Source organism: Sceloporus occidentalis, unplaced genomic scaffold, assembly GCF_023333645.1.
Source record: "Sceloporus occidentalis isolate IW3139 unplaced genomic scaffold, rSceOcc1.0.p SCAF_1, whole genome shotgun sequence".
Classification (NCBI taxonomy): Eukaryota; Metazoa; Chordata; class Lepidosauria; order Squamata; family Phrynosomatidae; genus Sceloporus; species Sceloporus occidentalis.
The window spans coordinates 305,271,660-305,294,222 of record NW_028316981.1 but is presented as its reverse complement, the minus strand read 5'-3'; the positions used below and the strand labels follow the sequence as shown (position 1 = coordinate 305,294,222).

The window sequence follows — 22,563 nt, the reverse complement described above, 5'->3', positions numbered from 1 at the left end:
AAGATATGGGCTTATTCCACTGACCTCTGCTTATGCTTTTTTCATATGTTGAGGTTGCAGTGTGTTGGACATTCATTTTCAAAAACAACTGTATGTGACCTCAGTGACATTAGGAATTTAGTGCCTGAATTTGTCCCCGTTGTGCAAACAGCTCTCCGTGCTGAAGCCATTGTAGTTAGGGAGGTACTGCCTGAAGCAAGGCTTGTTGTTACTACACATGGAAATGTTTTGGGGTAATGATCCCACCACCAAGCAGCATAGGAAGCCAAGCCTAAGTTTAATTAAGAAAATAATTGCTTTGTCCTAAATACCACAGATACATTACTTCTTATTTGAAGAAAAAGATCTTGTAAAAGTTTATAACATGATTGCTTTAACTTTTTGTGTGTGTTTCTAATGCAGTTACATTTTCACTTGTTCCTTCAAGGCTGTCGTTGTCACAGATGGAGAACGGATCTTGGGTCTTGGAGATCTGGGTGTTTATGGAATGGGAATTTCTGTTGGTAAACTCTGTTTGTATACTGCATGTGCAGGAATACACCCCGATAAGTGCCTGCCAGTGTGCATTGATGTTGGCACTGACAATCAGGTATGTTGCCAAGTCCCCCTGTCCCTACAAAGTGCTACCTGTAATGTATTGGTCACATAGCACCCACCACTTCCATGAGAGATAACCTAACCAAATTTGCCTGTATCTGTTCTAATTGTCCCAGAGCTAGGGAAATAGGTGGGATAGAAACTAACATCATTGTAATCATCAAATTCTATTTATTCTTGCTTAGCAGTGGTTCGGTGCCAAAAATGGACAGGGAATAAATTTCTTGTGCTCTGCTTGGCTATGGTACCCGTAGTGTCCCAGCCAGGCAAACCTGCAGGGATGGGAAACCACCAAGTTTGACTTGGTATTGTGTAGCCAGTGTCAAAAATGGCCAGGGAAGGCCTTTCTTGTGCTCTCTTTGGCTGTGGTACCTATAGCACTTCAGCCAAGCAAACCTGCTTTAACTACTAAGATTGACTTTTGACCCCTTTTCAACTTATGTATTTATACTAACAGAATAGAATCTGGTTGTTAATATTTTCTCTGATGGACTGATTGAGTAAACTTTTAAGCCACCCACTAACCAGAGTTCTCAAGATGTGTACAGTCTGTTAAAAATTACAGAATACAACAATAAGGCAACACTGTATCACAATGATAATAAAAACAGAATGTGAAATCAAGATAAATCTGGAACCTGGGTAAAAACATTTCAGGATGTAAAACCAAATTAAAACCTACAGCAGGATAAAAGTACAGTTATAGAACAGCTTTTTAAAAATGACCTTGGGGAGGACATATCACCAAGTAGGTGTTACAACTGAAAATGTTCTCCTTTCAATGCAAATTCTTTCCAACAATTCCCCAGAAGTCATCTTTGGTTATTTTCAAACAGATCAATAAGTGGTTTAAATCCAGGTAGCATGACTCATGTCTTTTTCAGCAGTCCACTTTTCCAGCAAATAGAACAAAATAAGTTGGTTGTTTATGGCTTGATCTAACAGCTTCCTTTCATCCTTTTACTTCTAGACACTTCTGCAAGACCCATTTTACATGGGACTGTACCAGAAACGAGACCGCTCACAGCTTTATGATGACCTAATTGATGAGTTCATGGAAGCCATCATAGGCAGGTATAAACCCTGAACTAGTTCAGTTGTACCCCTCCCAAATGTGCAGCTGTACCAGTCAATAAATGATTCTTTACGCATTCCTGGATGGCGGGGGGTTGGCGTGGATGACCCTTGTGGTCACTTCCAACTTTATAATTCTATGACTGGAAAGTTTTAATGGATCAAATACTTGGGCAATCATAATAATACTAAAAAAGGGGAGTTTACATAAATTCCACATGGTAATGCTGCTTCTTACACAATTTCTTTGAGAACCTTGCAAGGAAGGCTAGTGTGGCAGTCTCTTGTATTAAAGAGCAGGGGGGCTGTGTCATAGATAAATCAATGGTCTTACTTAATAAAATGTTGATTCCATTGGTCCTCTACAGAGATAGGGAAAAAAGATTTTGAACCCAGTATTCTTAATCCAACATGGGGTCTTATTGTTGATCTTGGACCTCTGGAGCTTGTCCACCCTTGTTTTAGAAGGAAAATGTTGGAGAAAGTGTCTTGAGAGAATGAAAGGCTGCTCCTGGTCATACTAAGGCCATCCTTTGCCTGAGAAAATCCTATGAAATTTATGGGGTTGCCATAAGTCAACAGTTAACTTGAAGGCACATACCCACACATCGTGGAAATGTCCTTGAACAAAAAGACTTGTTGAAGCACCATGTGTAATTCAAAGTACCCTCCATGTTTTCAGTGTACCTTACTCCAAAGTACATGTGTATAGAATAGATTGCAGGCAACCTTTGTTATACTAAATAACAATCACTGTCCTTCTATTTCTTATGGTTTGATCATTTAATAGTTTCTAATTGATAATTCCCAGGGAATTATCTTGGAGAATAATTCCTGGGGAAGCACAACTGCACAGGAGTCTTGGAATAATTTTACCAGGTGATTTCAGGAAGGCAGCCTAGTTTTAGAGAGAGATCAATCCCCTGCCCCACATTCTGCTGCTGCCTATGCAGAGTATTAGTATATATTGAAAATAGGTCCTTTGTTGCAGTGAAAGTTTTTTTCCCTCCCAATTATTATTTTGTAGTAGTAATGACAGAAGATCCATTGGAAAACAGAAATATTAATAAGGGCATTAGAGAGATCTGAATCGGCTACAGGTTGCAAAATTAATAAGAACAAATCAATTATTTTAACTAAAAATGTGCCAAAAGAAGAATAAGAATTGATAGAACAATTTGGAGGTATGGAAATAGGGGAGAAAGTTAAAACGTAGGGATCCAAATTATCAGGAAGACAAGTGAACTATTTCAAAACAATTATACAAAATTATGGAATAAGATTTTAAAAGATTTGATAAATTGGAATAGGTTAAATTTGTCTCTCATAGGAAAAATATCAACAATAAAAATGTTCATTTTACCCAAAATTCTTTTCCTATTTCATATGTTGCCTATAACATCAGAGAATATCTTTAAAGATTGGCAGAGAGATATAGCTAAATTCATTTTGGAGGGGGGACTATATTTTGAAGCATGTTGCTTTTTTAGGATACAGGAATGGATAATACTGAAAGATAACAGGTTATTAGAAATGGAAGGATGTGGAGTGAGATATGGGTGGCATGCATATTTGGCATATGCTAAAGATAGACAAAATGAAAAATTCTCAAATCGTTGTATTAGAAAAGTCCTAATTAAAATTTGGAACAAATATAAAAGGAGAATCACACCAAAAATGCCTACCTGGATCTCCCCCTACAAATTTTTTTACAGAAAGGAAATGAACAGAGAAGAAAGTTGGATTAAATATAAAAACATCCTAAAAACAAGGACCCAAATTAATTGTGAAATCTAAAGAGGAATTACAGGAAGAAGGATACTCCATAAATTGGTTTGTTCATAGACAATTGTATGAAAGATTTATAATGGACAAAAATTATATGGTTTCAATAAAAAAGGAGAAAGAACAGAATTGAAAAAAAATTAATTGATAAGAAAGAGAAAATAATTGGGAAGTTATATGGAACATTATTAAAATACAAGATGAAAAAAGAAAAAGTTACGGAGCCAAAAATATAGGCCATTCAATACAAATGGAGCAATGGGGAAGAATAGGGGTAAATGGAATTAAATATACAGTCTCTCAGTGCCTATGGGAAAATTTATATAAGATATTTTTCCAATGGTAGTTATTGCTGGAAAAGAGTGCAAAAATTTATAAATTGAAAAACAATAAGTGTTGGAAATGCAAAAAAGAAATAAGAACTTTCCCCATTGTTGGTGGGGGTGTAAACAGGCAAGAAAATATTGGGATATGATTAATAACACGTTAAATGAAATATTAGAATTGAAGCTATTCCAAAACCAGAATTTTACTTGTTGGGAATAATGGATGAAAAATTTATTTCATTTGATTTCAATAGCAAGGATATTGTTTGCTCAGAAGTGGAAGAATAAGGAGGTTCCAACTAAAGAAAAGTGGCTTCATAAATTTTATGATATATTGGAGATGGACAAATTAATGCAATTATTAAGAGATAAATCAAAAGAGCAATTCTGTAAGGAGTGGGGGGAAATAATAGAGTTCTTGGGGGGGGGGGAATGGGGAGATTTTTCAACAATTAACATCTAAACCAGTAAAAAAGAATGTTTACTATGAAACAGGAAAGCATACAAAATCACATTATAGAGGACAAATATTGATGGGTAGGAAGTCTGTATGAATGGTAAGAATGAGGAGAATTGAAAGAACTGAAGATTTAAATACAGAATATAAGACTGAAATGGTAGTGAAGAGAAAATAGAAGGTGTAGGATTAGTGAAGGAAGTAAAACTAAATGATTGAGGGTATGAAGATGTGCAAAGAAGGTATGAGGGAGAGTAAGGTTGTTGATATGAAGGAAGGATGGTGGTATGGGAGGTAGAAAATAGAAAGAAAGAGTAAAGAAGATAAAGTTTAACGATAAAAAGGTTCAAGAGGAGAGTATATGTTAAAAGTTGGTAAGGGAAGGTAATGGTTTGATATTGGAGAAGGTGAAAGGTTGGAGGAAGGAATGGTACGTATTAATGTAAGATGTTTTAGATATTTGGTTGTGTTTTTTAATTGCTTTTGTTATTGAATTTGACTTTCTTTTTTTTTACATAATGTGAATGTACATACAAAGTTTATAGATTTGGGTTTGAATGGGTTTGTATGTATTTTTTTATGTTGCATGTTTTATGCTGTATGTCTTTTTAATCAATAAACATTAAAATTAAAAAAAGGAAAAAATAGGTCCTTTGTTCTGGTTAAACAGATTTAAAAAAAATTATTATTTTGCCACATTTCTAGGTATGGTCAAAACACCCTCATTCAGTTTGAAGACTTTGGCAACCATAACGCCTTCCGCTTCTTAAGGAAATACAGAGAAAAATATTGCACTTTCAACGATGATATCCAGGGTAAACGGCTCCCTTTAGTCACCTTGCACATACCCAATAAACCCTTTTTGATTCTCTTTGGCTGGCTGGATATTTCTGTGTCTGCCTTTCTGGCTGTTCTCAGAGAGATTTGCTTCTCCTCCCAGGAACAGCAGCAGTGGTCTTAGCTGGATTGTTGGCAGCGCAAAAAGTTACTGGCAAACCCATTGCAGAGCAGCAGATCTTGTTCCTTGGTGCAGGAGAGGTGAGTTATGCATTCAAGACAGGAGTTCAGTTCCCTATTTTTTCTGGATCTCCCAGTATACTATGGGAATCATTTGTGGGGCCAGGATATATGCAAGACTATCTATATGAGCCTGCCTAAAATCTAAGACCTTCAGCAGAAGTTCAGCTGCATGCTCCGCCACCCTGCGAGGTTAGACTAGTGGGTACATATGACAGCTTTTTGTCTGTGGTAGTATTCCCACTGACCAACTTCCTCCCAAAGGAGGTCATTCTGGCTCAGTGCCTTCTGTGTTTACCATGGGCATCTAAAACTGCTGTTTTACATAGTGTTCAGTTCTTAAAATTTGGAATGGATGCTTTGTCTTTTTTTCTTTTAAATTGACTGTGGTTTGAAAGCTATTTTTAAAAGAGAGATTTTAAGTCTGTTTACAAAATGTTCTTATTTATGTACTTAGTGTTTTTAATATTTTTGCTTGTTTTACGCCATCTTGAAGGGCCCTAGTGAGGTGATAAACAAATGCCACAAATAAATAAATATGAAGAAGTGCAGGAACTGCAATAAGGAATAAGGTGTTCAGTTGTCTGCAAAATACCACCTCCAACTTGTTCCAGCCCACCGTGTGTTCACCCAGCTGTTGCACCACATTTTGCTTTAGAGTTGCCACAGTCCTTTGAATTTTGGCAGCTAGCTCATGTTATAGTTTTCAAAGGAGGAAGGTGGGAAGCACCAGTTCTGTACATACTTGCCAGGAGCTAAGTTCCACTGAATATGGAAAGTTTACTTTTAAGAAAATATGCATAGGATTGCATTGTGAGTTGTAGTCATACTCCAGCTGAAATCTTCCTAGAGGTTTCTGCTAGTGCAACAAGGAGCCCTAGTGGTGCAGTGGTTAAATGCCAGTACTGCAGCCATTCAAAGCCACAAGGTTTTGAGTTTGATTCCTGGCAGGGCTGCAGGATCCACTCAGCTTTGCATCCTTACAGAGGTTACTAAAATGTGTATCCAGCTTTTGGGGGGCAGCTATCTTACACATTGTAAACTTTAGGAGTGTGCAGATTCCTTTAATTTATTTTGGTTAATCTGGTGGTTTCCATGTACTTATCTTCATCATAAATTATCCCAAACCTGTGTATGCTGTAGGGGATTCTAAGAGGTATTGTAATATGCATGTTGGATTTGTCAGAGGTGCTGACCAGTCTTCTCTGAGTTCACAAAGAGTTACAGAGTGTAACCCAGACTCCTCTTTTGCGGGAGGTAATTGCATCTTTCAGAAAATTTATCCACCACTATTTACGTACTTGGATTTCAGTTTTGAAAGCCATTTGACCAGTTGATTAAACAGTGATTGCTTAACAGCTTTGCAAAATGACATGTTTTCCATGTTTCCTTGGTCTGCCAGGCTGCCCTTGGAATTGCCAATCTCATAGTCATGACAATGGTGGAAAGTGGCCTTTCAAAAGAAGAAGCTTATAAGAAAATATGGATGTTTGACAAATTCGGCTTATTGGTTCAGGTGAGATTCAGCTATGGTTTGGAAGATCGCAGTCTCATCCGCTCCACACCACCGTTTTGTTTCTGTCAAGATTTTATATTTTATTTTAATATTTCTAGGGTCGAGAACAAACTGTAGATGCCAATCAAGAGCCCTATACCCACCCAGCCCCAGACCAGGTGCCAAAGAGCTTCTTGGAGGCAGTGAATGTACTTCAACCAACTGCCATTGTTGGTGAGTCTTTAGGGCTCTTCATACACCAGGTTGTTAATCTGATGCAAATGATGCAGGATTAGATCGTGCTTTTAATTTCAAATGCATGTGGTAGATTCTTGTCACCAGCCACACAGTGACTTATCATTAGCTCTTTGGGAGTTACAACTTGCTTATGTATACCTGCAGTGTCAACAGGACAGCCATTGTGGAAATCTTTCAGGAGTTGAGTTTGTCGCCACATGGACCATCCTGTACCACACCAGTCCCATTAAAGCAAAACTATTGTTAACATTCTTCCCTCTGTAACAAAACATAGATCTACATATGCATGTACAACACTAAGTGTATTTAACACCACTTGGAACTATTTCACATATGCATGAATTAGGTGGTGACTTACATGTGCAAGTGGACCACAGCACAAACTGAAAACTGCAAGTAAACTTTTTTATATTGCGTGAATGTGGATTGATATAATAATAATAAAATAATAAAACTTTTATTTATATCCCACTTTTTGGAAAAACAAAGTGGCAAACAACATATGAAATCATTCAAAAAATTATACAATCCACCCCTCAAAAAAATTAAACAATTAAGATTAAAATTACAGAATTCACTTTAAAATCAAATAAAAATAGAATGATCATGGGCAGAGTAGTAATATAGCACAAATATCCATGGTGTGAGGAGTGATCATTATGTGGTCGAGGACTTATTTTGGAAAGGCCTGCTGGAAGAGATCTGTCTTGACAGCTTTTTAAAAGGCGTCTAGGTTGCTAATTTGATGGATCTCGTCCGACAGATGACTGGGAACAGTTGCAGAGAAAGTCCACTGGGAGGAACCTTTAAAGACCAGACTAGTTGCTATATGTTCCTCCCAGAGGATCTGGGTTGCAATATGTTCCTCCCAGAGGATCTGAGTGTACAGGGGCAGATTATATGGAAGTAGGTGATTCCTTAAATAAGTTGGACCCAAGCCATGTAGGGCTTTAAAAGTGATAACCAACACCTTGTACCGTGCCCGGAAACCAGTAGGCAGCCAGTGGAGTGATTTTAATATAAGTGTTATGTGGTCACTCCTAGGTGTTCCAGAAACCAATCTGGCTGCCATGTTCTGTACCAGTTGGAAGTTTCCAGACTAGGCACAAGGGTAGCCCCATGTAGAGCGCATTACAAAAATCGAGTTGTGAGGTTACAAGCGCATGTACTACAGTTTCCAGGTCTCCTGGTTCCAGAAAAAGGATATGTTCTCATAAAGACAGTTCATGCACTTTGAGCCGTTAGATTTGGAAAAAGAGATGTATGAATGTGTGAACCAGGCTTTCATGACCCAGAACTCAATGCATTAACTACTGTCAACCTGTTTGAGGTGGTATATAAGGTCTTCTCACAGTGTTTTGATCAGAGATGGCTTTTTATAAAACAAAGGGAAGAATTGTATGTGTCAGCCATAAACAGTGTTCTTCTGGGTTAGTTTATGGGTTTATCAGCTCAAGCACCTTGCTTGCAACAGTAGACTATACATACTTAGGGAAAGCCCCCAACCATCATATGAAGACAACTGTTTTAGCAGGTGCATCAGTGAATCTACTGAGACATGAGCTTCTTGCATACAAATTTGCACTCTGATGCAATGTGTTTGGTGCTTCTGCATTCTGTTAGCAGTGAGACAAGTAGGAACTTGGCAAATAACTTTGGTTAGAGGAAAGGCTGACACATGCCTGCATGTTTTCACAGGGGCTGTTCTGTGTCCAGGCTAGATGCCAGTGTGAGCATAAAGATATTTGTTGTGTGCTGAATGGTTCTATTGGATGTGTATGACTCTTTAAAAAAATTTAAGCTGTTGTTTTCTTTATATTATTCAATTCCAGGGGTTGCAGGTGCCGGGCGCCTCTTTTCTCCTGATGTGATCAAAGCAATGGGCTCTATCAATCAGAGACCAATCATATTTGCACTGAGCAATCCTACAGCAAAAGCAGAGTGTACTGCTGAGGAGGCATATACATTAACTGAGGCAAGTACAGATTTTTATAAATAAATAATAAATAAAACTTTAATTTATATCCCACTTTTTGTTACCACAATCAAAGCGGTGTACAACCTTCAAAAAATACAATATATACACACACACCCCTTAAAAAAGGATTAAACAATTCTATCCATTAAAACAACAGGTGATAAAATCTAAAACACTGTAATGTTCTCTCCTTTGGGATGTACAGCTTGGTTTGCTTACTTGAACCACTATACATGATGTTCTTTTATCTATAAGATTACCTGAATGATGGAACTCTTTCATTGTTGCTCATTTGATAATGCCGGGCAATGCATTAGCCAGGGTAGGATCAATTTGGATGAGTACATTCTAATAAGAGTAATAAAACAAGGAAGCACTCTAAGATAAGACAAGCAACAAACAATGGCTTTTTTCCCCTTTTACCAAGATCTACTGATTCTTTTGGATTTCTTTTTAAGATATTATACAACATTATGGTTCTTTTTCTGTTGGGCAGTTTAGAGCTGAACTTAATGATTAGATCAAGTTTGATTAGACTGCATGAATCATCCTCAGGCTGTACCTTCTCACTTTGCAGATCAAGAGATTGCTTTTTTTGCAATGCTTTTTTTGTAATGCACCCACAACATACAAAACCTATTGCATGTTAAATATGTCAACCAACGTGTGTGTGTCTGCCTTCAAGTTGCCTATCAGCTTATGGTGATCTCATGAATTTCATAAGGTTTTCTTAGGCAAGAAATACTTTGAGGTGCTTTGCCATAGCCTTCCTTACTACAGCACCTGGTATTTCTTTGAGTTCCCCTATCCAGTTACTGACCAGGTGTGATCTTGTTCAGCTTCCAAGATCAAAGAGGATTTGTTGCTGTACAGTGATAACATTTGGGGTGGTTCTGTTTCAGCTTTAACCAGGTGTGGAGGGGATGATGGAACAGGATCTCATCCACCCCAAAGTACCAATGTGTTTTAGCCAGTACTAAGCATGAGAAGAAACCATTCAATTTTTTAGGATGGGAAATATCTCATAGAGAAGTAGGGAGACCATCAAGAGATGATGTCATGAAAAAGGCTCACGGCGTTCTCAGGAAACCCAAAAGGCTAGATTTGGCTCCATTGCCAAAGATTTCCCATCTCTGCCATGGGGGATATTCAGTAGATATGCCTAGTAGGAAGTGTCTTCTCTTACGCATTTTGTAAACCTATCCTTATCTACTGGGAAGGCTGTCTCTCAGTCTCACCACCATCAGAGGCTTGCTTGGTGAGAACATGAGAGAGAGCCTTCTCAGTGGCTGCTCCCACCCTCTGGAATGGCTTTCCATGGGAAGCTAGGCTGGACCCCTACCTAATTTCCTTTCTCTAGCAAGCAAAGACCTTTTTGAAAAGCAGGCTTTTAATATTTAATCACTCCTAGGGAAACTTCATATTGGAGTGTGTGCTTCCTTTATTTTTTTTTAAATCATATGCTTCCTAAATAAATTAATCCCATTTTTAATCATGATGATTTTAATTGTTTTTTCAAATGGTTAGGTGTTAAGTGATTTTCTTCTGTGAGCCATCTTGGGTCCCACTCTGGGAGAAAGGTGGCATATACATTAAATAGAGAGACAGACAGCCCACCCTCTTGGTGTAGAAAAAGGAGTGTCAGATGTCCATTGTGCAAATAATCATATATACAAGCTTGCAGCAGAACACTGGTATGTAATTCCTCCATGCAGGCTGCCATTATTATTCTGCTCCACCCTTTCTCCAATTTGGGACTCAAGTCAGCTTACAACAAATTTAGAAAACAAATTTTAAAATTCACAGAAGACATGAGTTTAAAAGTGATTGAATTATTTTTTTTCAAAAACTAGTTAAAAAGGTGGACCATTAAAAAAAAACTACAACACAGTCCAGCACATTATAAAAGTCTCATCCCACCTGAACAATATTGAAACAGAAGAGTCTTCAGCTGTTTATGCAGTACCATAAATAGTGTATATATGTGCAGAACTGGCTTCCAAAAGTGTCTTTTCCTCTTTTTCTACTTGACAGGGGCGTTGCCTGTTTGCAAGTGGCAGTCCATTTGAGCCAGTGAAGCTGAGCGATGGGCGATCCTTCAGACCAGGACAGGGAAACAATGCCTACATCTTTCCAGGTAAAACATGGGAATCTTGCTCCCTGTACCAAAGCATTGCTTTAAGATGGAGAAGCTAGATTTAAATTTAGGTTTAAAGACATCCTAAAAATCTAAACAGATATGTAGCAACTTTGAATTAGAGCTATACTGTCACTGAGACCAGAGGTCACTACATCATGGCTAGTAGTTATCAGTAGCCTTATCCAGCATGATTGTTTCCTATCCCCTTGTAAAGGTATCTGGGTTGGTAGCTGCCACTACAGCTTATAAAAATGAGGTCCATAGTTTAACTGAACATTGTGTGAAGGAATACTTCATTTTATTTTGTTTTCTGACTCTCTCAGCATACCTAATTGTGTATTCCTTTACCTTGTCCTTCCTTCCTTCTATCTATCCATTCATCTGTTCACCCTGAGATTGTGAGATATAGGGCATGATAGGAATATTTTTAAATAGACAGACAGACAGACATTTATTTGTCTATTTATCTAGGCCCATCAGTATCCCAGTAAACCTGCCTCCTTGTCATATTAATAAATGGCACAGTACATGCACACACAATGCTTGATCATTTGTAAGTTGTGCCAGCTGGAACCAAGAATGCTGCTCACTGGAATGTGAATACAGGCAGTAGAATGTATGTTATGAGACACATGATTTTCTGTTCCAGGATTCCAGGAGTACTTTTGTGCTGCCTGCTTGTCTGCCATTTTTGCCATAGAGAAATGGAAACATTAGGCCTCTCTCTGAGGAGTGTGGCCTCCTTTACATTAGAAAATAGTGAGAATGTAGCTTCTGAAAAACAATGAATATTTATGCATACATAATATGTACAAATTGTTGTTGCACACAGAGGTGAGAAAACTTTAGTTTTCCTGACTCAGTGCCAGGTCTGTAAAATTGAGCTTGCTTATAAACTGCTGAGCAGGTGATTTGTGGAGGTGGATGAGATGAGAAACGTTTGTAATACTCTTCTCCAATATGAAGTTATAATTCAAGAATGGGCAGAACCCCAAAGCTGTTCTTGTCGCCCTCAACTCCTCAAGATTTTCAGGTTGTCTCTTTTTTGGCCAGGAATTACCTCTGATTGAATCCTATAGGAGCAGCAATTAATATTTTAAATAGATCACAGCCACCTTCCATTTTTTTAAAAAAATAACAATTTATTATGCTTTTTTGGACAGGGGCATTTTTGGCAGTCCATGTGGCTCCTGGAGAGTTCTGGAGGTGAGGATATTGGCCCCTGGACTTGCTGCAGTTGCTGATCTTTAATATAAATAAATGAGCACAGGTTTCAAAATAAAGCATGCTTTCTGAATTTCTAGCTTTTTTTAAAAAAACTAAACTGATAGAGGTGCACATGAAAAGGACTCTTATGTTTCTGTAGCCCTGCAGGATGTAGGGATGAACATTTACCTTAGATTATGAGTAAGGACAACAGAGCAAAAGTACAGCAACACCAGTGTATTTTCCCAATTTCTTACATAGCAGTCATACACAGCAGTAACTCAAAATGATTCTGCCAAGTAATTTACAAACTGTATTTTAGGTGTTGCCCTTGCTGTTATTCTCAGTGGTGTTCGACACATTAGTGATAAAGTCTTCTTGGAGGCTGCAAAGGTGAGTGATCTTAATGGGCTGAGTGAGATGTCTGGTGGGTGAAATACAACATGTGTTTGCTATTTCACCATTCCCCAAAGTGGAAAGACTGAGTGTGGAAATACTAAGTGTGGGTTCCCAATGTGCCTGCATTTTTATTTTGCTTAAGAGGATGAGTGGACATCTGCAGATGTGCTTGAACTAGATGAAAGAAATAAAAAACAGAGGTGCTTGGTCATGAGCTCAGCTAGGATTAGGATTGGGGCTTGGCAACCTAGTGCCCTCCAAATATTTTGAAAATATTCTCTGACCATGCTTGCTGAGACTTGTGGAAACTGTTGTCCAAAAACTTCTGAAGGGTTCTTTAAACAGCTTCAGACACGGACAGGCAAGTTCTGGCCCTCTAGATCAGTGGTCCCCAAACTGTGCCCTTTAAGAGATTTTGGACCTCAGCTCCCAGAAGCCTCAGCTATGTTGGCCAATGCTCTGGGATTCTGGGAGCTGAAGTCCAAAATCCCTTAAAGAGCACAGTTTGGGGACCACTCATCTCTTTACCTGACAGATCAGGTGGATGCGACAGTCAGGAACACTTGTTATCAGCTTTGGCTGATACGCCAGCTGCGCCCCTTCCTGGAACTGGGAGACCTGAAACAGCAGTACATGTGCTGGTCGCCTCTCGATTGGACTTCTGTAATGGACTCTACATGGGACTACCCTCGTGCCAAGTTCAGAAACTTCAACTTGTACAAAATATAGCAGCCAGGTTAATTACAGATACTTCTCATAATGATCGCATAACACCAGTTTTGAAATCCCTTCACTGGCTGCCATTTAGTTTCCGGTTAAAGCCCTACATGGCTTGGGTCCGGAATACTTAAGGGAACACCTTCTTTCATACTGTCCATCCCGCACTCTTAAGGTCCTCGGGGAAGAATCTACTTCAGCCAAAAAAATCTAAACTAACCTCATTTACCCAGAGGGCCTTCTCCACCGCTGCTCCGAAGCTATGGAATGACCTGCCGAAGGAGATCCGCGACATTTCTACTCTTACAGCCTTTAAGAAGGCTCTTAAGACAGATCTCTTCTGGCAGGCCTTCCCTTCCTAGTTCCCCTCCTGTTTCACTGTGACTTACGTCGCTCTGTCCACCAATTCTTCTCTTAAATTTAATGAGAAGAATTAAATTAAAATTAAATAAAATTCTTGCCTCAAGAAGAAGAACCCTCCCTCCGTACCAGCTGTCGTAATCAGACCTGGGAGGGAGTGAAAAAGACAGGCCCAGTTCCATCAGGTCTAGCTGTGAATTCTGTGACTTACGTCACTCTCTTTAATCATATTTTATTGTATTCTCTGTATTTTTATTGCTGTAACCTGCCCAGATTCCTTGTGATTGGGTGGGCTATAAATAAATAGATGATGATGATGATGATGATGATGATGGACTGCAACCCCCATTGTGTACAATGGGGACAACCATTGGTTGTGTTGCCTAGGGCCAATTGAATCCACAATCCAATAACATCTAAAGGACTGCAAAGTTGTCCATTCTACATCTAGTATGCCATAAGGTATCTGTCCCTGGCTTACTTAACCATGCTTCTTGCCTCTCCCTGCCTCTGCATTAAGATTTTCAGGGAAGCTTTGTTGTACATCCTAGCAGCAGAGGTGTGTTTGGCTAAAAGGCGGGCAAGAAAGAGCCTTCTCAGTGGTCACACCCAGATGGTCCCATTCCTTGGTTAAGGAAATGCACCAGGTCCCCTCTGTGATTTTTTTTCAGTTCCTCTTGAGCACTTTTTATTCCACCAGGCATTCAATCTTCTGGGTTGCTGATATTTTTAGACTCTGGTAAACCTATGTTGACTTTTTATTTGTTATAACTGCTTCTAATTTTATTTGCTGTTTTGCTTCTCAGGAGCATGGGGAAATTAAATAGACTGCACTCATTAACACAGTAAATTTAGTTGTTCAGTACTATTAGCAAATACAATAATTAATTACATTAGTGAAAGTCAATTTGAATGCATTGAAGGTTCATTTATACATTAACATAAATGTATTAACATAAATGAGTAAGGGAATTTTTAATAATATGTATGGCCCAAAACACACTGCAGAAATAGTCCAGTTTGACATTGCTTTAACTAGGGAATCCTGGGAACTGTAGTTTATTGTGGCACCAAAGCTCTCTGACAGAGAAAGCTAAATGTCTCACAAAACTACAGTGTCCAGAATTCCCTAGCACTGAGCCAGGGCATTTGAAGCGATCTCATACTGGATTATTTCTGCAGTGTGTTCTGGACCTAAGAGTATAGGACAGTTTCAATGAAATTAATACTAGTTAGTGAAAAATTAATTTGGGCTAACCTTAGCTAACTTTTAATCTGTTTTACATAGATGCAGTTAATTTTGTATTTTTAATTTTATTAAAAATGCAGTCTTGGATCATTTGAAGCTAGAGTCAGGTCCTGCAACAGTTGACCAGTTTAAATTTTTCTCTTGGGTAACATTTCCTCTCCCTATCTTGTATTGAAAGGCTTTGACAGAACAGCTGAGTGAGGAAGAACTTGCTGAGGGACTGCTTTATCCTGCACTGTCTAACATCAGAGAAGTTTCCATTAACATTGCTGTTAAAGTAAGTGTACATTTGAGTGGGTGGCAGAAACATTGGAAAGATTATGTCCTGAAAGACCATTGAGTTTGTCCTAATACTTCTCAGGAGCTTGAGGCAAGGTAGAGCATCCCAGTACTGCATTAAATGGAAATAATTACATGCAGTAAGAACAGTCCTCTTGAGTTGTTTGGACAAGGATTTTAAAGTGGCAGTGATCTTTATATGGAAGTGTCCACATACAAAGATAGTACAATGTCTGCATACCAGATGCCAGGGACAAAATCTTCTTGTTAATTTTCAGAGCCATTTGGTTGGCCACTCCAGGAAACCCAGTGTTGGACTGGATGGATCCAGAGATCATGTTAGAGCAACATTCAGATGTGGGATGTTAGCTGAGGGTGATGGGAGTTGTAATCCAACACATCTGGGGGAAGCTGGTATAGAGGTAATAATTGGGTTTTTTTTCCTCTCCAGGTTATGGAATTTTTATATGCCAACCACATGGCTTTTCATTATCCTGAGCCTGCAGACAAGAACCAGTATATAAGATCAAGGGTCTGGAGTTATGAGTATGACTCCTTTCTACCAGACTTGTATGACTGGCCAGCATCTACATCCTACTCACCAAAAAGAAGCTGACTTGCCCAAATGGCACACTTCTCAGGTGGCACCTGAAATTCTGCAGGGAACCCTTTTCCAGAGCCATTGTGAAAACAATCCAAATCAAGATTGTGTTCAGACTTCTTGCAACATTACCTTTTTAACCTACTCCTTCCCCCAAAAAAACATTTTTTAACCTGTCCCTATAACCATCGCTTCAAGGTGTGAAATTTTCCACTGATGGCCTGTACTCTTGTAAAAGAAATGATTATCCAGAAATAATAGAAAATCTTCCACAATGAGTTAAATTTCCCTTTACAACCTGTATGGCAAAGGTAGCAGAGCCACACAGAAGAAAAATTTTTTCCTTGACATCCTGTTATTATAGACTGGAGAACAACTGCTCCAGGTCTGGGGGCTGCACATTGTGCCTTCCACTAGGCCTTGGAGGACCACACCTACTTCCACCTATCATCTTTTAAAAATAAAATACCAAGAACATAACCCCAGTACCCATAGAGGGACTACACAGTGCAATGTTGCTGACTTTGTAGTCGGCTTTGGGCTTGCTGTTCTTTTCTACTTGGGGAGATTTATTTTTCATAAGCAGTAACTTTTAAAGTCCTGGGGAAAATTCTTTAATTTTGCTGAATGCATAATCGCCCTATTTCTCTGTCCCTTTATATACTATGGTTTCCCTTTTGTGGCCTTGAGGGTGTTCGCAGCTCTCAAATGTGTTGAATTGTGTGGCATTGATCAGGCAATGCCAGATTTACTCTGCATAGGGGCTTTCTGCTTTCTAAGCCAGGCAACATGCTGAGTTGTCCATGCAACTTTCTCCTTGTGAGTTCTACAAAGTGTGCTTCTTCTGTAGGGGGAAAAACCCTAAGATTGCTGGAAAGCATGTTTTAAATATCCAGAATTTATGTGACTTAAGTGTGTTGATAATTTTACAAAGTCATGTGTGGTGTTGGTTTTCCAGTGGTCCTTTACTAATCTCTAATCTGTCCACTGCCACTAACATACCTATGCAGTATGTTTTTTACCCTTCACTTTTCGAGTAATTTTTGCTCTCCATGACTTGCACTCCTTAATTTCCAATCCACAGCCTCCAGTAAATCCCCTTATCTCTCTACATCAATATTGGGGGATGTCTTCCCACATACTCACTTCTGTGTCTTTGATGTGAGCAGTTCATTGCAGCTCACCAGAAACACTTTCTATCAAAATGTCAAAGCTTTGGTTTGGTACATGCCTTCAAAAATTAGTTTTCAGTTCTTCATGCTACAAATTCCTCAGTTAAAATAGTTTCAACTGGGTCTTTTGGAAGACACAGATACATCAGTTGATCTTTTTGGAATAGTAAATCTTAAATGTGCATCACAAAAAAACCCTCTCAAGACAATTTGTTGTGTCCATTCCCATCTAAAAGTGTGAATATAATATTGGCTGAAAGAAATTCTGTATAGCCACTAGTTTGATATTTCAGAAGCACAGTGCAACTTGAAATTGGGGATAACAGAATGTGTTATCTTAGCCCTAAAATCTTCAGCAAATACCAAATAGAAAACTATCACAAAATTACATGAAAATAATGTGAAATAAGATCAGACACTGGGAAGTTCCTTTTTTTGAACCACATTTCTAAGAATCTCACAGCCAGCATGAGGGATCCTGGAAGTTGTCGACTAAAAAGAATTTCCTCCCAGACTCTGGGTAAGATATTCCAAAATTGAGAGCACCTTATTACACAATTAAATCCATTTGCTACCTCCAACAAATGTCTCTTTGGACAAAAGAGTTTCAACAAGTCCCTTGAAAGAAAGCAGTTTCTTGTTTAATAGCAAGTATTGCCAGGTGCATGATGCCCCATAAAATACAAGATGACATGGTGTGGGCTTTTCCAGTGGTAATAACAACCTTGATGCCATGCAATAGTACAGATGATATTTGGCATGCGTTGGGTCAAGCAATGCACCCCTATAACTCAAATAGAATACATTTCATAGGTCAGTTATGCGTACAGCTGCTTTGAAAAATTTTGACCTGTACCCATATGTCTAATAGTTTACATAGCTGCACAGAAACATTTTGTGCAGAGCATTAATTGGTGTCCAGTTAGTTGCAAAAAGTTAAGTATGAGAGAATATGGGCAGAAAGGGAAGTGAGGGTTGTTCCCTGTTTGACTGAGGAAGTCTTCACATAACAGTTGGGTACTGAAGACTTGTGGTTAAAGCAAAATTTTAGATACTGACATGCACTGTGGACAGATTTTTCTTGGTTCTTCCCTTTGCAGTTTGTGTTGAAGTGACAATAAGATAGCAAGGTCTATATTTGGCACTTCAGATTCGTTGCATTTGGTGCTGGCCTGCTTGCCAAAAGAGGTAAAAATGTATTTGTGCCAGTAAGCAGTTAAACTATATAAATATACAAGGATACATTTTAAACAGATTTAATTTGAACATTTTCAGAATCTGATTGTAAACATCTGAGAAGTGGCTAGGGAAGAAAGTGTTTAGAATTAGATGCTTTCAATTGGCCATTACCAACCTGGCACCCACCTATTATGCTGGCTGGGGATGATGGATGTGGTAGTCCAGGGCATCTGGATGACAAGATTGGGGAAGGGTGTATTAGAGTCTTCTTGATACAGAAACATGGACCAGGGCTACTTTCCATTCACATGAATCATAACACGATATTTGACAAGCAAATACCAAAAATATAATTTTAGTAAAATTAAGGGATTATACTGTGACAGAAAATATACTTGTTGAATAAAGAACTGTGTATATGTATGTTCCTCTGCCATACTCTTAGCAAATAGTTGGGTGTTAAAAATTACGTTTTGTTTTGTTAAAAGAAATTCGGTGTATAATATGTCTCTTTCAGTGTGTTTTTCTCTAAGGGACAAAATTTGTCATCCAGTGTTCCATCCATTTTATAATGGGATTTTCCCTCTTTTTTGCCTTACAACATGTGTTCATTTGTTGCACTTTCCTATTCTTCCACTCCTCATCTTGCATTTGTTTTCTTGTTAATAACATTAACTTATTATGTAAAGTAGTTTTTAACAACTATATTTAATGATCATTTTGAGGCTTAGCCCATGGAGATACCGCTTTGAGCATCCTGGTTTGATGTGACAGACATACTGGGCACTTTTAAAGCCAGGTTGGGAATTGAATTTGTATATCACATTACAAAAGAAGGTGTGTATGTGTGTATCGGGAATATGAAATCCTTACTTTTCATGGCCAGTCTTCCTTGCATATCCATTGTCAAACAAGGAACTGTTCACTCAACTGATGCTGTTGGGAAATCTAAATGGCCATTTTTCTGTGGCTGCCATGTTCCATGAAAATGGGATTGTGTGCAGAGAAAAGCATGGCTTGGTAAAATTATTTTTTTGGAATACAACTCTAAGAATTTCCCAGCTCAGATGATTCTGGGAGATGTAGTTAAAAATGATTTCCTCAATTCTGGGGTTTGATGGGGGATGCTTTACTTACAATAAGTGCAGGAGAATAAAATGGAAGAAGCATCTGTTCTCTTTTCCTGCTACTGGTTCTTGATGGGCAATGAAAAAATCCAGCTATTTCTGGTAGGCCAGGGGAATGCAAAAGCAAGGAGGCAACAAACAAAATACAGACTCTGATGTAAGTTATTTTCTACCCTTCAGAATATGGTTTATTGCAAAACTTAAAAAACCCGTGTTTTAAAATATTTGGGTTTCTCCTTTGGTAATACTGTAACTATATTGAGAGATGTGTTACGGTCTTCTATTTTCATAGTAAAAAGACTTTCCTTTTGCTTGTGTTGTGTGTTTAATTTTATTATTTTGCCCAGTTGGAAAAACCTTCCAAACACACACCCACCCCAATTCATTCATTGATTTGCTTCCTTTTCACTCTTTATTTTCTTTTGGAACCAGTTAAGAGAAGCCACCTGGCCTAGTGGTTAAGGTATTAAACTAGTACTGCAAAGGTTTAACTAAACCATGAAACCTTGGCCCACTTGCATTTTGTGAAATCAAAGGCTTTCATGGCCAGCATCCATAGTTTTTTGTGTTTTTTTCAGGCTGTGTGGCCGTGTTCTAGAAGAGTTTATTCTTGACATTTCACCAGCATCTGTGGCTGGCATCTTCAGAGAATGCTGGCATGGAAGAGAGAGAGGTGTGTCTGTGTGTGTGTGTGTACACACATACATATACACACACACATATATACATATACATACTGTGTGACCCTTGCCATTTAACAACAGAACAATACACAGATTCACATGGAAATCACTCCTCCCTACACAGAGTCACACAGTATATATATACTCCTCTCTTCCATACCAGCATTCTCTGAAGATGCCAGCCACAGATGCTGGTGAAACATAAACTCTTCTAGAATGTGGCCACATAGCCCAACAACCCCACAAAAAACCCGCTTGCATTTTCTACTTCAGTCATTTCTGATTTACGATGACCCTAAGGTGAATCATGGGCTTTTCTTGGCAAGATTTGTTCAGAGGAGGTTTGCCATTGCCTTCCCCTCGGACTGAGAGTATGTGACATGTCCAAAGACACCCAGTGGGTTTTCATTGCCAAGCTGGGAATCATGCGCAAACCACTATGCCACCCTGGCTGTTCTTAGTCTCACCTATTTCACAGGATTGTTGAGAGAAGCAAAAACGGGGAACAAGATCATGTCTGCCAGATTGAGCTCCTGGTGGTACATTTGTTGTTAACTGCTTTTGACTTGGACTTACAGCAGCCCCATGAAGGAGAGACCTCATTCTACCAATCCTGTTTGTTTTTGTGTGCCATCAAGTCGTTTCTGAGATATGGCAGCTCTCAGGTGAACCAAGGGTTTTCTTGTAAAGATTTCTTCAGAGGGGGCAGAAAGGAATAAGTAAACAAAGGCCCCGAACAGACAGGCCAAAATGAAGCTGCTTCGGGTCCCTTTGGAGGTATGCTGTTTAACTGATGCATGTGTCCTAAGAGGCCGAAAGCTGGGCCAACGGCATGCTCCAGTTCTAAGGACTGGAGCACAGCTTCTGGCCTCTTATGACGCATGAGTCATTTAAACAGCATACCTCCAAAGGGACCCAAAGCAGATTTATTTTGGCCTGTCTATATAGGCCCAAAGTCCCTCTTTTTGCATCTGAGGATGTAGACTTAGGCCCGTTATAAACGGGCGTAAAGTACTTACCCAGTACGTACTAGGGTTAGGAAAGAGCGTGCACAAAGCATGCCCCTAACCCTAGTACGTACTGGGTATGTACAAAATGGCGGCGCCTGTTCCACACAGGCGCTGCCATCTTGACGTTGCAGACGCGTAGCATCCGGACGTCGCACAGCGGAAGTGACGCGAGTGCTCAACTAGCACCTCGCGGCGCCACTTCTGGGGCGCAAAAAGAAGCGCCATTTTTGAGCTTTTTTGCTGTGTCCAGGAACTGCGCGGTTTGGCCGCTGTGGTTCCTGGACGCAGCAACCAGTGGCGCCGGCAGACCGCTGCTTTCAGGCAGTCTGTAACGCACTTTAGTCTAATAGGAATTTATCACACTGGAGCTACTTTTGGCATTGAAGAGAGATTAAAGTGCATTTAAAGCATCCTGCAAATAAAGCGGAAATGGCGAGTAATTGCGCAAATGATTATAAAACGCAATTGTGCAAATAATGTGATATTGAAAATGCATTGTTGCTGACATCCCAAAAGTAAAAATATGAAGACACACCCAACTAAAGGTGGTGGCAGGTTTGGGTGTGCAACGCCAGTACCCTGGTGAGATCAAACTCGTCTACCCCAAAAAAGGCTCTGAAGCTGAATGTAAAGTTCAAAAGGGGGGAAATTTAATTTAAAGGACAAAAATAAAGAGTTTTCTCCTCCCCAGCTCTAAACAAAAGATACTTTACAGCTTTAGCAATCTTCTGGATGTCATCTTTCTGGGTCTGATGTTGGTTTGTTCTCCTCACTCAATGGAGCTGGTGCAGGGTCTTTCAGCTCCTGAATTCCTCTATTTTCTTGCTGATGGTAACTAATTCGGCTAAATTGGTAACTAAAATGGCTAAGGTGTAAGAAATGCCCTTTCCGGCTGTCTGGGCCTGTTTGCCACCAAAAAGACAGCTCTCTGCCTGCTCACAGCAAAGACTGCTCCAAACTAAACGCTTCCAGCTACAACAGAGCATGCTGGGAAAGGGCAAACCAAACCTGGAAATAATGCAGGGGATCCTACAGCTCCTCCCACAACTAATATAAAGAACTTTTCTACACTAAACATACTATGGCTTGAACCAATGTGAGAGAAAATGCAGGGGGAAATTCAATCAGTCCTGGCAGGACATCACAAAAAAGATGCGTGTTAATGCTTCTTTGTGGCCACTTGAATGGCGGGTTTTGCACGACATCGTGTGAAAAATGCTGCACCAGTTGATGTTCTGCCTGTCGTGGAGCTATTAAAAACCTTGCAAGGAAACAAAAACACTGGGCATGGTGACCCCACGATCCTACCCTTCTTTCTCTTGACATGCTACAACCAGGGGGAGAAGAGGTGCTCCCTTTGTTTTCACTGTTGCACAGGCACAAATTCATCAGGTAAAGTATATAAAGCATGCTTTCCCTCCACATGTTAATCTATGATACTCTCAGGTCACAAA

The 22,563-nt window shown here is 39.3% G+C and overlaps 1 protein-coding gene across 4 annotated transcripts in view; it reads left to right on the top strand.

Moving 5' to 3' along the window:
* Positions 1-19,727, top strand: part of ME2 (malic enzyme 2) — a 50,325-nt gene extending 30,598 nt beyond the window's left edge. For 3 of the 4 annotated variants that reach the window (XM_089497401.1, XM_089497402.1, XM_089497403.1), the window contains exons 6-16: positions 428-589; positions 1,568-1,671; positions 4,945-5,054; positions 5,180-5,277; positions 6,659-6,772; positions 6,871-6,985; positions 8,842-8,984; positions 11,022-11,124; positions 12,656-12,726; positions 15,237-15,335; positions 15,789-19,727. In XM_089497401.1, the coding sequence (XP_089353527.1) occupies positions 428-589; positions 1,568-1,671; positions 4,945-5,054; positions 5,180-5,277; positions 6,659-6,772; positions 6,871-6,985; positions 8,842-8,984; positions 11,022-11,124; positions 12,656-12,726; positions 15,237-15,335; positions 15,789-15,953 (1,284 nt within the window). In that variant the 3' untranslated portion in view covers positions 15,954-19,727. Of the gene's footprint in view, positions 1-427; positions 590-1,567; positions 1,672-4,944; positions 5,055-5,179; positions 5,278-6,658; positions 6,773-6,870; positions 6,986-8,841; positions 8,985-11,021; positions 11,125-12,290; positions 12,334-12,655; positions 12,727-15,236; positions 15,336-15,788 lie in introns of those variants that run through there. The other variant, XM_089497404.1, reaches the window with a different exon arrangement.
* The last annotated feature ends 2,836 nt before the right edge of the window (positions 19,728-22,563 follow it).